The sequence below is a fragment of the Brachyistius frenatus genome, unplaced genomic scaffold (genome assembly GCF_029030835.1).
Source record: "Brachyistius frenatus isolate BFR_SWC_R1_liver_20210118 unplaced genomic scaffold, ASM2903083v1 Contig_141, whole genome shotgun sequence".
Lineage (NCBI taxonomy): Eukaryota > Metazoa > Chordata > Actinopteri > Embiotocidae > Brachyistius > Brachyistius frenatus.
In genome coordinates, this window is record NW_027210740.1 from 587,151 (window position 1) to 601,257 (window position 14,107).

The 14,107-nt window shown below is 40.9% G+C and overlaps 1 protein-coding gene across 12 annotated transcripts in view; it reads left to right on the forward strand.

Annotated features, from left to right (window-relative positions):
* The window catches only part of ptprt (protein tyrosine phosphatase receptor type T), a 308,145-nt gene that overhangs the window by 182,373 nt on the left and 111,665 nt on the right, over positions 1 to 14,107 (forward strand). For 6 of the 12 annotated variants that reach the window (XM_069715322.1, XM_069715324.1, XM_069715326.1 and 3 more), the window contains exons 15-16: positions 6,014 to 6,050; positions 9,232 to 9,288. In XM_069715322.1, the coding sequence (XP_069571423.1) occupies positions 6,014 to 6,050; positions 9,232 to 9,288 (94 nt within the window). The remainder of the gene's footprint in view (positions 1 to 6,013; positions 6,051 to 9,231; positions 9,289 to 14,107) is intronic. The other 6 variants (XM_069715329.1, XM_069715330.1, XM_069715333.1 and 3 more) reach the window with 2 other exon arrangements.

Here is a 14,107-nt window from a genome sequence, read left to right on the forward strand (position 1 = left end):
AAATGACAGTGATACATTACATTCAAACAAAACCACACGATCTCTCTAACCTTAACAGAAATGTCGCTCCCTAAACATAACCAGATATAGGGGTCAGGACAAGAGGAGCAAAAGATGGTCAATGAAAGATGTTAAGAGTGAAACAAGACATCTAGATTTATTATTATTATTATTATTATTATTATTTTTACTCGTCCAAATGGTTAACAGCATCAGTTAAGTGGTTCAAATACGTGACGTGAAGGACCGAGATTAAAGGGAAAAAAGTTTGGATACCAAAAAGGAGGGAGAGAAGAAAAAGACAGATGAGGTTGGAACTGTTGGAAGGGAAAGACGGAGGAGGAGGAGGAAGAAGAAGGCGAGAAGAAATGGGGCGAGAAATGGGACAAAACAAAAGGAAACGGTGACACACATGGAAAAACATGCCCTTCCAGCGGTGTGAAAAATGCCGCCAGACACCTTTCTTGACAAGTAAAAAGCCTCAGGGTTTGGTCAAGGTACTCTGACAATCAACGTCACACACACACACACACACACACACACACACACACACACACACACACACACACACACACACACACACACACACACACACACACACACACACACACACACACACACACACACACACACTAAGGAAGCCTCAGAGTGCAGATTTTGGAGTTTGGAGGAAAGAGACAGAAAGAGATTTCACCAACTGACAGTCAATGTCAATCAAGATGCACTCAGAATCCATAAATGCTCTTTTATTGTGTGTGTGTGTGTGTGTGTGTGTGTGTGTGTGTGTGTGTGTGTGTGTGTGTGTGTGTGTGTGTGTGTGTGTGTGTGTGCGTGTGTATGTGAGAGGAACGCACACACACTTCCTCACCTTTGGCTTTTGGAAAAGTACTTGGAAATTTTGTGCGAACACGTTTCCATAGTTGCGTGGACGTGCATGCGACGGACTCAGTCCGATGCTCATCAGTAACGACCATTAGTCCAATCAACCAGCGTGTGTGTGTGTGTGTGTGTGTAATGGTGCGTTCAGGCAGCGCCGGGAAGTGGGAAAGTTCCCACTCGGTTACCTCCGACTTCCCAGTTGAGAGCTTTCCAGTGACAACGGCAAAGTACAGGAAAGTGACAAACAACCCTCATTATCACCCGTGGAGGTCGTTATTATTTCTACGCTACATTTCTACGTGTCTTTTTTTTTTTTTTTTTTAGCAGATGAAACAGCCAGCAAACGAACTTCATCGTACCGGCCGTGCGGGAGGGCCGTTACCACTTGTCGTTGTCTGTCAATATAGTTTATTCGTCTTGTTTAGCTGCACAACACCCTGCTCTAACTACTGTGACCTAAATTAGTCATGAAAATCTCAGACTTTCCGAGCGGGGAAATTCCCAGTATGCCCGGAATTTGGCCGGCGCCATCTTTGCTAGTTCGTGGCGGTTTGGAGGCAGTATTTGACCGTATTTGTGCGGGTGGGGATGGGGGGCGGGGGAGGGGGAGTGGGGGGGGGGATCGTACTCGATCTGATTGGAAAGCCGGAGATGCTACATCCCGTCCACCGATAACCGCAACCTGACTGCACCCGCAGGCCTGTCAATCAAACAGACACGCTCCCAAAAATAAGTCTCTTTGAATCTTCTTTTCTAATGAATGAGGGATTATTTTCAGATGGACCGCCAAGAAAACTAACAAGAAGGAGCGACTTTAGCTAACAACACCGAGATAACTGATGGAGACATTTTATTGACATTGAATTTTAAGAAACTAGTTGAATGGGAGTCTATGGAGCCGGAGGCTTTTTGGAGCCGAGCTCTAGTGGCGCTCGGTGGTATTGCATCTGAAGACATTTCTGCACCGGCCTCGTTTTTCAGAGCCGGAAGCAACGAACACTTTTATTTACAGTCGATATGATGTCTTTTTGTTTATCAGTTTCAGTCTGCGTGAGCATCAAGACGTTTGGTGCAAGAGAGAGGTTTTTTTTGTGCCAAACTTAGGTTGTCAAAGAAATACAAAGAAAGAAAGGCTTACAAAGGAAGTTGTTACCCGGGGTACCTTGGGTCTCCTGAGAATCCAAGCCAGTCAATCACAGCATCCATAAGTCGGGCAGAAAAACACACTTGGTCGGGAAAACATGCCGGTCTGTCCGATCGCTAACCCCACCAACTGTGATTGAAAGAAGAAAAAAAAAGAAAAACAAGACAGGAAGAGAGCAGGAAAGATGGAAAGATTATAGATGGAGAGAGAGTGAGCGAGAGAGAACTCACCCACACAGCAGCTGCATCTCCCGTCCACACTTAGTATTCTCGTCAGGCTCGACAAAGCTAACTACTACAAACACGGAAACATGCACACTGTGTCTCCAGTGTCTCCCCCGTAAACAACTCCCCTCCTCTGGTCTCCAACCTTGCCGTATCGAGGCAGGGCAATAAATTGGCCCTACATTTATTAACTTTGCTTCTTGTAACCCCGTGAGGCTTTGGGCCCATTAGCATGAGCCAAGACGAAGGCAGCACTTCTGTTCACGGTGCCTCGCGAACCCGCGAACAGTCGGGCCTCTAAATGGGCCATAAATAGGCGCGATAGGGCCAATTTGTAGGAAACACAAGCCGCTGGTGCTCAGAAAAGCAATCGTATTCCTGCGGCGCCTGTTGCCACGTACATGCAGGAAACACACGAGCATATCAAAGACGTCGGGATTTGACATATATTGCTTTTGAGGGTTCATACTTTAATTAGATTCTCCCTTACGGTCTATTTAGATGTATGCATCGGTAGCTCGGATGAGGTCGACAGAAGAAACGGTATATATATCTCTATGTATATACTGTATATATATGATGCAATAATTCCACATAGGGATGTCACGATTGCACAGCTGTTGTAGTCCGTACTGGTATCATTAATATTCAACGACTCTAAATACCAAATTCACGCACGTTTTATTTTGACAGACGGTAATAACCGGCTAACATTTTTTGAGCAGCGGTGAGCTCATGTTACGAGCTCCCTGCTACGAGCTGATGTTAGCCATTGTGATGTAAATTCATGGTAAAGATAACATTTCAGGAATAACATTTCAATTTATTTTCGATCTTCAATCAAAACAGAAACTTAGTTCATGCGTTTAATACAGAAATGCTGTCGAGTTTTTCCTTTCGGCTGTTCTGCTGGAGGTTTTCTTCCTGTTGAACGAGGGTTTTTCCTTCCGCTCATTGGATCATCGTTAAGCTGTTACGTGACTATCTATAATGACTCTCATGGCTTTACTATGTTGTGCCCTGAGGTCGCTTCCATCCAATCAAAGAATTTCACCATACATGACTTTTAGTCTCTTTCTTTTTTTTTAAATGTCACAACTCAAAACCTGTTGCTTAACCTGCATTGGAAATATTGTTGATATCGTCCAGTATCTCCAATAACCTAAGGCATCTATGGTACCTTTGATAATATATATATATATATATAAAAGCAACAACAACAGGAAAACACATCCATACTTCAATATAGGATCAACCCGCACCAAGAAACCAAACATATAACAGTGTCGACAAGGTGAATTATTATCTCTTCCTGTTTACTGACGAGCACGCAACACAAAACGCAAACTAATCACTGCTGAAGACCATCTGTGTTTTCATTTTTTGGTGCGCTAACATGCATTCACGCTCACTTTTCTGTCGGCGCCCGCGATTGAATTACGTACGGGAGTCCAATGAGGGAATCGGATAAGGATGACAACAGAGTAGATGGGGAGCCAGGTATTTCGCCGGTTATTAGTCAGACAGACAGATGGAGAGCAGACAGAGACGTAGTGGAAGCAGGTGTGTTTATTCATGTGCGGACACGTGCAGCGCATCCATCATCCGCGAGCATTTGTCTTCTCGGCTTTTTGGACACAAGAATGCCAATAAGACATAACAACGTGAAATCATGTTGTTGTTTTTTTTTAAATACTGTGGTGGAGTAAACGTGTCGTGTGTCCAGCTTCAAAAATCCTGATCTGTGGCTTTAGAAAAGTCAGTTCAGTTGACTTTTGGACGACTGCCACATACCGCTATTCAGCTACGGAACCTACACAATGCAAAGCAACTCGCAGAACTCTTAAAAACCATAAAGTGAACTGTAACTATTATGCAAATCAGAGCCCCCAAAAGAATAGATGTTTTTTTTGTGTGTGTCGCAGCTTACTAAGCAACAAGCTGTTACCGTTTGTCACCATCGATCTATTGTTCTTTTCTTTATAATTGTTTTTTTTTTTTGCTAGATTACCAATTAATCTTTGTCTGCTTTTTAACTCTAAATCCAAGAAAAACAAATGAAGTTCTACTCTTGTTTTAACTGCCAGAATATAACTGAATTACAATCTTTGAAAAACATTTCTTCTCCCTAAAAAAAAATAAAAAAATAAATAAATAAATTAAAAAAAAAGAAGATTCAATTTCCACCCTTTCGCTGTTGAAGAATTCTAATATAACCTGAAACAAAAGCACCATTTGGAAGAAAGTGAATGGTACCAAGGGAGTGATTTTGTTCTAATGCTGAGGGGACAGGTGTCAGTTTTGGCAGCTGCTGTAGTCATTGTCTTTGATGAAGACGAATGGGCCAACATGTGAAGGAGGCCAATCTTGTGTATGACAAGTGGGTGAGATAGGTACACTTAGTGGTGACAGCGCATCATGGGGGAGAAGAAAAGAGGGAAAGACAGCAGCAAGGGGAAGGAATGAAAAAAAGAGCGGGTGTAAAAAGAAAAGTACATGTCGCTTCGGCTGGTGACAGCCCGAGAATGACGGGAACGGTGGTAGCCCCCAAACCGTGATACGTGGAGACAGAGGTTGTACCGACTTGGCAATTTGCAGGTCATATTTAATATTCCTAAACTAGAGGGGGACAATATGTGTTGCTAAAATAACTGCGCTATATTTCACTGTATTTTTTTTGCGATAACAATATCCTGAACGATACTGAAAATATACAGAAACATGTTGTTATTAAATTCAACAACATACAACTGCAGTAGAATACGTTTTAGAGTTTTCTACGTCAGCATAAACAGTTTGCTGTCAAATATTTTGTAAAAATGAAACAACAACGGATTTTGTAAAGAAAAGAAAAAGCACTAAAGAAAAGAAATGATCGGTGTACTTTTGTTCATTAGTGGATGTGTATGGATGATGGATGTAATCGACACTAACGCGTATCGATCTTGATATTAACGACGTGTTTGCGTGCGCACGTTCTGAGAGAAATCAAGCAGGTGAGTGTATCGAAGAACGCGACGAAATCAGAAACTAATAACATGGTCTCGTGATCTCATTGATCATCAGGACTAACATCGGCGCGGTGGTGCAAATGCAGGAGCAGTAAGGTGTGTGTTTACCTTACGCCTTCAATCCACATATGGAAGCTTGTTTTGGCCCATTAACTACAAAATGTAATCAAAAAACGGTTTAATCACTGGTGACCAACTTCTGAAAGCATGACAATGATTTTTAATTGATTTCCTGACTTTAAGACAAATCTCATTTCAGCTCACGGCAAAAACCAGGGTCACTCTTTTAGTTTTTACATTTTTAAATAGTGATCTAAAATTCAAATTTTTTTTCTCTCATTATTTTGAAATGTAATTTACAACAAAAAAAAATCAACATGGCACTGAATTTACGAGGAGGAAGTGTTTGGAAACGCATCGTTTTTTTTGATCATCAAATACTTGTATACTAACCAGCCTGATAATAAGCGTGTCCTCTTTACTGAATCAGTATTTACTGTTTACCTGGTGATTTGATTTGCTCGCATCTGTTGTTGCCGATAGTCGTTTCTGTTAATCAAGGACATTTTTGAAACAATAATTTTCGCATACCTAGACTCACATTAATGGATGAGCGGTATCCTCAGTTGAGAATGCACAAGGTGATCGGTCCAAACGTGAAAAGTAAAGACACAATCCCATTTGCCAAAAGTTTTATCTTAACAGTCTTTTTTTTTTTTTACATTTTTGTATTTGTCTCCCTCTTCTTTCCACAGGAAACCAAAATCAACTGTGTCCGCCTGGCTAACAAAGGTATGAGCACCCTTCCATTGATACTCAACCGACAGTCATGATGATACGATATTATTTTTTATGTCCGCTTTGTGTTTTTTAACCTTCTTTGTCAAGTTCGTTTTGAAGAATAGCGTTGTTACATGACCCCCCCCCCCCCCCCCTTAGAATAATCTTGAAGTGTCCTGAGTGTGTTCGATGAGATGAACACACAAACTCTACTGAAGAAAAAAAAAAAAAAAAAAAGGTGAACCCACAACCATTAGCCCGGGCAAAACCCACATCCTGACCACGTTAACCTGCATGATTTCGTCGCATAGCATTCTCTCTCTTCATCTCCTCTCATATCTTCTATCTTTATTTATTTTTTATTTATTTTTGGCTCTTTCTCACTCTGTCTTCCTCCAATCTGACGCCACATCCATGCTGCTCATCGGGGTATAAAGTGGAACATCAGGGCCATCACATACCGATTGACCGCCTTCATTAAACCCAGTAGATGGAGGCTAAACCGTTAGCCCCCCCAAACCCATTTCATCCTACTCTGTTTTGCTCTCCCCGTGTCTCCCATCTTTATTTGGTGCTCATCTCTGGCAAATACACCCATTTGTGTGCCTGGCAATGTGCTCTGAAAGCTTTTCAGCTTTGCTATTGATTTTTTTTTTCTCCCCGCCCCCTTCGCTCTCTTTTTTATTTCATTTTTTTTCATCTGCATCGAGTATTGATCCGACTCTTCCGCATCTTTTTTCTCTGTTCCTTCACTGTCTTATTAGTTCTGAAGCCGTAATTGCTCATTTGTGCACATTTCCTCTCTTTTCTATCATTCTTGTTTTTCTTGCTCTATCCATTTCCAGCCTGTGTTTTTTTCTGAGTGGGACGTACTGTGGGTGGAGGTCTTCAGTGTGCAAACACTGCTGTCTGTCTGTCTGCATGTATGTATGCTTGGGAAAAGACGAGCTTTCAACTTTGTGGCTGTGTTTCATATTACAAAATGCAAATTTTGTTATTTTATTTAAATAAATAAAAAAACAATTTAAATCTATCAATATCGCCAAAACTTCTAAATCTACTTTAAATGTATTTTTCTTTTTGAAAGTTTCTATTATGTGGGCAGCGTTCTGATGCAATGCAGGTGGCTCACCTTGCAAATGCCTGTGACTAATTTTGTTGCAATACCTGCTGTCCCCTCGCTACAGCAGCTGATTTCTGGTTTGGTTCAGTTTGTTCTAATCAGTGAAATCAGCTGGTATGGCTTTTGAGTTAAAAAAAAAAAAAAAAAAAAAAAAGATGCAGGCGGTGTTTTCAGGCTGAACTAATGTTTACTTATAGCTTGATGCATCTTGTCAGAGGACAGAGAACGTGAGTGTGAATTAGCAGGTAAAACCAAAGAACCACGTTTTCGGACCAGATGATAGAAGCTTGCAATTCAATAAAGAGGAAAAGTAAAAAAAAAAAAAAAATAGACAGAGGAGTGAAATAATACACGATACCTAAAGTGACGTTCCAGGACCAAAATAACTGAAGTTTAATAGCACTTTCTTAATGAATGCCTTGTCCTGCCAGCCTGTTGTTCCTGGTATGCTTTTATCTTCTCGTTTTAGTCGCGCTGATTATCATTTTTACTGTTTAAACTTACTTGTCACCAGTGACATGACTGCCACTTATTAATTCTTTTTTTTTTTTTTACAAACCCAAATTTGAGTTGTGTATCATTTCTTTCATGAGCTCTTTGCAGCCTCAACGATCTTAAGATTTTGAGGCAAGACTGCTGTACAGCCGCAGGTACGCCTAGTTTTTTTTTTTCAAACACTCCCAGAGAGACAGCTGAGCTCAATTTTAGGAATCCCATTCTCCCAGTTATGATATCATCTCAATAATTAAATGTTCTGCATTTTGATCACCCGTAAAAAATAAGGTCAGTCATTTTTTTTTTTTTTTTAAACCACGGCTAAAAGCTGCTATTTCAGTGTGCTATATACATATTTAATTGATATTTAGGTAAATAAATCGGAACAGATTTGGTTTCAACGATATGCAATATTGAAAGGCTCAGATTGGGATGTGCCCCCAAATTTTTTTTTATTTGCATATCCATAGTAGTAACAAAACTTGTGTTTGATGCAGAAGTTGAATACACACCAATTAACATGATATATCATTTATGACATTAAAGCTGCTTGTTAAAAACTTGGTTCTTTGGCTTTGGTTGAATTGAAGCAGTGACGGTATTTCTCTACTCCGCCTCTGAAAAAAATGTAGAACGATTCAAATTAGTTTCGATCTTTAAACTTTAATTGTAATTTTAAAAGTAAAACCCAATTTGTAATTTGTGAGCTTATTAGCATGAAAAAGCTAATTAGCAATGTCAATGTGTTTCCAAGGCCATCTGGAGCCAACTGGTTACCTCAACAACGTTGTCAAAAACAAATATTCTGAGAAACTTTGCATGTATTTCCTACCTTGAAATACATTTTTGAAGACAATCCTGACCCCCCTCCATCCCCCAAAAAAGTATAACAATATGACCTTTTCTGGGTAAATGCAACAGAACCCGGATTACGTCTTTTACCACGCCACAAAGTTCATACTTAAATCTTTCTTTCAACCATCACTTGATTTCTTTTTTCTTCCATGTCCTCCCCCCCCCCTTTGTTTTTATTTTATTTACTTTTTTTTTTTTCTATTAACCTGTCAAGTCAGACTGACAGACTCAACAAGCTCCAACGTTAAACCCCAACCCACCCCCCTCCCCCACCCCCCCAACACCACATCTGCATCCACTGACCACTCCTTCGGTAATAAAACATCCTCACCAAGCAAACACATCTGCTAGAACCTTTTTTTTTTTTTTTTCCTGCTAATGGGCCCGTCAAGATTTGCTCATTTGACGTTACTTCCTGGCCAATAAAAGACCAGTCACATCCCAGTTGAGTGCTTATTGATCTCATTGTTCTAGTGCTATCTCTCACCACTGCAATTTCTCTCCTCTAAGACAGATTGTGCAAATGAAAACCAGGCCGAGCTAAACCTTTGATGAAATGGATAAAGGAAAAAAAATATATACCTCTTCTTTTTCTTAGACTATTTTTTCTTCTTTCTCCCCCCCCCTTCTTTTTTTGTTTTTGTTGTTGTTTGTTTTTTCTCTTTCTCTCCCCTCTCTTTCTCATGCTTTCCGGCGGGGACGTGCGGCCCTTGGCCTTAGTGGTAATAGGTAGGGGACAAATAACAACGCCGTACATTCTAGTCATCCCGAGCGAAGGTGATTATTGCTTTATTTAGAGCAGACTATTCTTCTTCCCAATGTTATGTCACGATACCAACCATAAACGCAACGCAAAACACGATTTCATTTTGGTTTGTCCCCTGCCCTACACCCCTTCCTCCCCCTTCCTTTTCCTCTTGTTTGTTTCTTAATTTTTCTCTGTTTTTCTATTTATTTATTTATTTTTTTGGTCTTTCCTTCTCATCACCATCTTAATGCATTTGTTTGCATGTCTGCTCTGCTTCGAGTGTTGCTGGCTGTGGTTGAACCTCCTCTCTCTCTGTCGTGCATGGGCGCGCGCACACACACACACACACACACACACACACACACACACACACACACACACACACACACACACACACAAGTGAAACTTACAGTCAACAGCCTGATTTTGAGACAGTAAGCTAACATTCATTTTTTTTTTTTTTTTTTTTATCCACAATAAAGCAGACTTTTACGATAAAGGGGGAAAAAAAGAAGAAGCTGAAAATCAAACAAAAAGAAGCCAAATTTTTCTTTGTCGATCTTTCCAATCAAATATGCTAATTTAGTTACAATACATGAGATATTTACTGTAAGTATAAAGTGGAAGCATCCTGTATTTAGTGGGCGACTTCACTCGAACAGAACAGCGGATAAAAACGAAGAAGGACGCTGATTTGCATTTACAGAAACGGCAGTTCTCTCCTTCACAACACACACCGCTCTGCAGCTCGTTGCTTACCTTCTCTTTCCTCATAAAGTCCCTGACATTCGTTGTGACCTATCAAATACGGAGAATATCTAACATTTAATTTTATGCCGCGCTTCACAGACTTTAAGCAAAGTACTTAAACCGTCGCAAAACAAGAGGACAAGACAATCACTTCATTTGTAAAGAGCCAGGAACCAAGACTGACCTTTTTTGGGCAGGGGGTGAGGGGGGGTTGCAGAAGCGTTATGTTCGTTTAAAAATGAGCGTCCTTGCTTTATTAAAAAAAAAAATGTAATTCAAAAATTGAATTTGCCTTTATGATCCTCAGAGCTGTGAAACCTTTGAACTTTACGAGCTCCGCTGCAATAAATAAAGCTTTTAGATAAATCGGTGGCACTCCACGGTGAGATATCCAGCCTTCGAAAAATGTGACACCAATTATCATGTTCAAAAACAAATGCTTTGACCTTAAATCTAATACTTCACATCGCCGAGGATATTTGCCATCACGAGGCATTGTGGGAAAACAGTTTATTATTTTAACATATTTCGCGAAGCACAGCTCTTTAAAATGGAATTATCCACGTGTAATAAACACACAGAAGGTAAACATTGTTTACCGGCGAACCCGCGTCAATTCTAATCCTTTTAAGAATTTGTATCTTTTTTTTTTTTTGCAACGCAAAGACGTGACAGCAGAATATGAATGTCGTCCACCGCTATAACAATCAAAACGTCTAATCCAACAATGCGGACGCAACAGGGAATAATCGTAAACTGCTGTCACAGGTCTTTGTCGAGAATATGACTTCACATGAATACAATAACACTCCATTGTCCTGAGGGAAATTGAGGTTGCGAGACACGGCAGAAAGTTTGAATACAAATTGCGTAGAACGACAGACTGGAATCTAATGAAATCCTAAATCGAATAAATGTGGGTTGTATTCAATATGAAAGCAGGAAACATCTGGGTAAAATAAAACTGCATTTGACTTCCATGATTATCATTTTAGTTACTTTTTAACACTTTTGACTTTCAGAAATTACAAACTGAGACACATTACCCTCAGTAGATAAGAATAATAATTTTAAAAAAAGAGGCTTTCTTGAATGATAATTAATTGGTTATGGTTGGTACGCCAAAAAAACCACATAAGATAAAGACAAATACAAACACAAATCAGTATGACGCTATGGGCTGCGATCTTTCTTCGACTTTCTTCATCTGTCCCGCTTTCAGATCCTCACAAATGAAATGAAACCGTTACGCAACATCAACAAATTTGTCTATTTAACACGACCAAATCAGGCTGTAGCTTAAAATTCTCCATCTATATTACATTTCTTCTACACGAGACACAAATCTGACCAGTTAAAAAGGCATTAACCTACTTGAGATCACTTTCCATGTGTGACTCACAGACCACACGAGTGTTGTTTCAAATCGCACGCTGCTGTTCTGCACTTACAGGAAATGGCCTCAGAATAAATCACCCACCAAAATATCCACAGCTTTAATTATTTTTTGTTCAATATACACTCAAAAAACACTCAATAAACACGCTGATTCTTCTTTCCAGCAACAACAGTAGTGAAAAACAAATATTTTTTGTTCTGTGTTCAAAAACAGCTGCAACTTCCTCAGACACCCTAATTTGAAAAATTCTTTACGTCGGTGGCCCCGCCCCCTTTCTCTATGTAGCCAAGATGGCGACCGTTTAGGGTGGAAAAGTGTCCACACTTCTTTTTTTTTAATATTTGTGACTGTTTTGAGTGCATCATCCTGGTACTTGTAGTGCACTGCATGTTGCTGCACTCAAAAACAGTGAGTGTTAGTACGCGAGTACGCCGTTAGGAACACGGCATGTGTTGCCTTGATGTGACCGAGTACGAAATCGATATCCGTGCTGCCGCCACGGCAGTAACTGTAAGACTCAGACTGTTGTCATCACTTTTTTGCAACATGACTGAGAGCAAGTCAGTTAAGAAATTAAACGCTTCGCTGACTTTGTAATGTTAAGACCATTGACTGAAACAATGGTGGAAAAAAAAAAAAAAAAAAGTCAATGCTACTCCTGGCATGTGTGTCTACTCGATATGCCACGGTCTTTGCAATGCTTTTGAGTTGCATCATCCAAGTCAGATAATGGGAATGCATGACTAAAAAAAAAAGAAAAAGGCCTCCAGTGTAAGAAACGGCTTCAATATCTCCTCGCTAAAAGACAGTTTTTCTTAAGTGTTTTATAATTGTCGAATGGACGTCATTTTCCAAGCGATTACTTTTTTTGGGGGGCAAACACTCAAAGCAGAAAGCATCAATAAGTGGGACTTTTCTGCATTTGTGCGAGCGGTCTGTATGCACCAGCAAGCGTAGCATCAAAACCCCGACACCCCCCTTGTCTCTCCACTGGGTTTTTTTTATAAGTCGGCTTCAATTCCCATCGCCATTAGTCCCGAGGTCAATTATAATCGGCGGTGTTACAGAGTCGTGTTGTAACCGACTCCGGCGCTCTGCAATACTGATGCAACACGTGGCTCCGCGATCTTGTGTATGTTGTCTGTGAGTGAGATGCGAGCGTGCACGTGACTGCAATGTAAAAAAGTGAAGGAGCCATGTTTGAATTCCATTTGCCGTTGACCTGCGCTGCTCTTACACACACACACACACACACACACACACACACACACACACACACACACACACACACACACACACACACACACACACACACACACATAAACATAAACAAACACTTTCTTTTACAACCTATTTTTCTACCCCCCATCACCACCACCAAGTGCTGCCTGCTCGCTGCTTTGTGAATCAGCTCGCCCTCCGAATTTGCAACAGATTGAGTCAGACTGTTAAAAGGAAGACAAAAAAATAAAAAATAAATAAATAAAAAAAACCACTCACCTCGGGAGAATATCTGGAGATGTTGTGACAATTCAATGGCACAATACCAATAAGTGATGGATTAAAATGCTGTTTAAAACTGCAGTGGGTGCATGGATTTGACAGAGAAAAGAGGGAAGGAGAGAAAATGGGCGACGAGAGGAAGCGTACTCTTAAGAGATGCAGTCCAAAAAGAGAAGGAGGGCGTCAGAAACAAAGAGAGACGCTGACATGAAGAAAGTCACTCTGAGTCAAGCCCAAGGATTTCTTCTTCTTCCTTCCCCCCTGTATCATTGTGTATGCAGACAGGTGCTCTTTCTTCGCTCTCCGGCACACAGACATTGTGGTGGATTGTTGTCTTATGTTAAGTTTGCCTTTGCTCCGCTATGAATTTTCCTTCTGCTCCGCGGCGCCGGCGACAACAGCCTTAAACTTTCCCCGAGTAAATCTTAGAAGTCGAGTTGTGACGTACTCGCCGGCATCAGGGGTTGAAGAGGAAGAAAGAAGGGAAGGAAGTGCAAGAGATGGAAGGATGGATGGATGGATGGATGGATTAATGATTGATGGATGGATGGATGGATGGATGGATGGATGGATGGTTGAATAGATGATGGATGGATGGATGGATGGATGGATGGATGGATGGATGGATGGATGGATGGATGGATGGATGGATGGATGGATGGATGGATGGATGGATGGATGGATGGATGGATGGATGGATGGATGGATGGATGGATGATGGATGGATGGTTGAATAGATGATGGATGGATGGATGGTTGGTTGGATGGATAGATGAATGGATGGATGGATGGTTGAATAGATGGATGGATGGATGGATGGATGGATGGATGGATGGATGGATGGATGGATGGATGGATGGATGGATGGATGGATGGATGGTTGGTTGGATGGATGGATGGATGGTTGAATAGATGATGGATGGATGGATGGATGGATGGATGGATGGATGGATGGATGGATGGATGGATGGATGGATGGATGGATGGATGGATGGATGGTTGGTTGGTTGGATGGATAGATGGATGGATGGTTGGATGGTTGGATAGATGATGGATGGATGGATGGATGGATGGATGGATGGATGGATGGATGGATGGATGGATGGATGGATGGATGGATGGATGGGTGGTTGGTTGGATGGATAGATGAATGGATGGATGGATGGTTGAATAGATGATGGCTGGATGGATGGCTG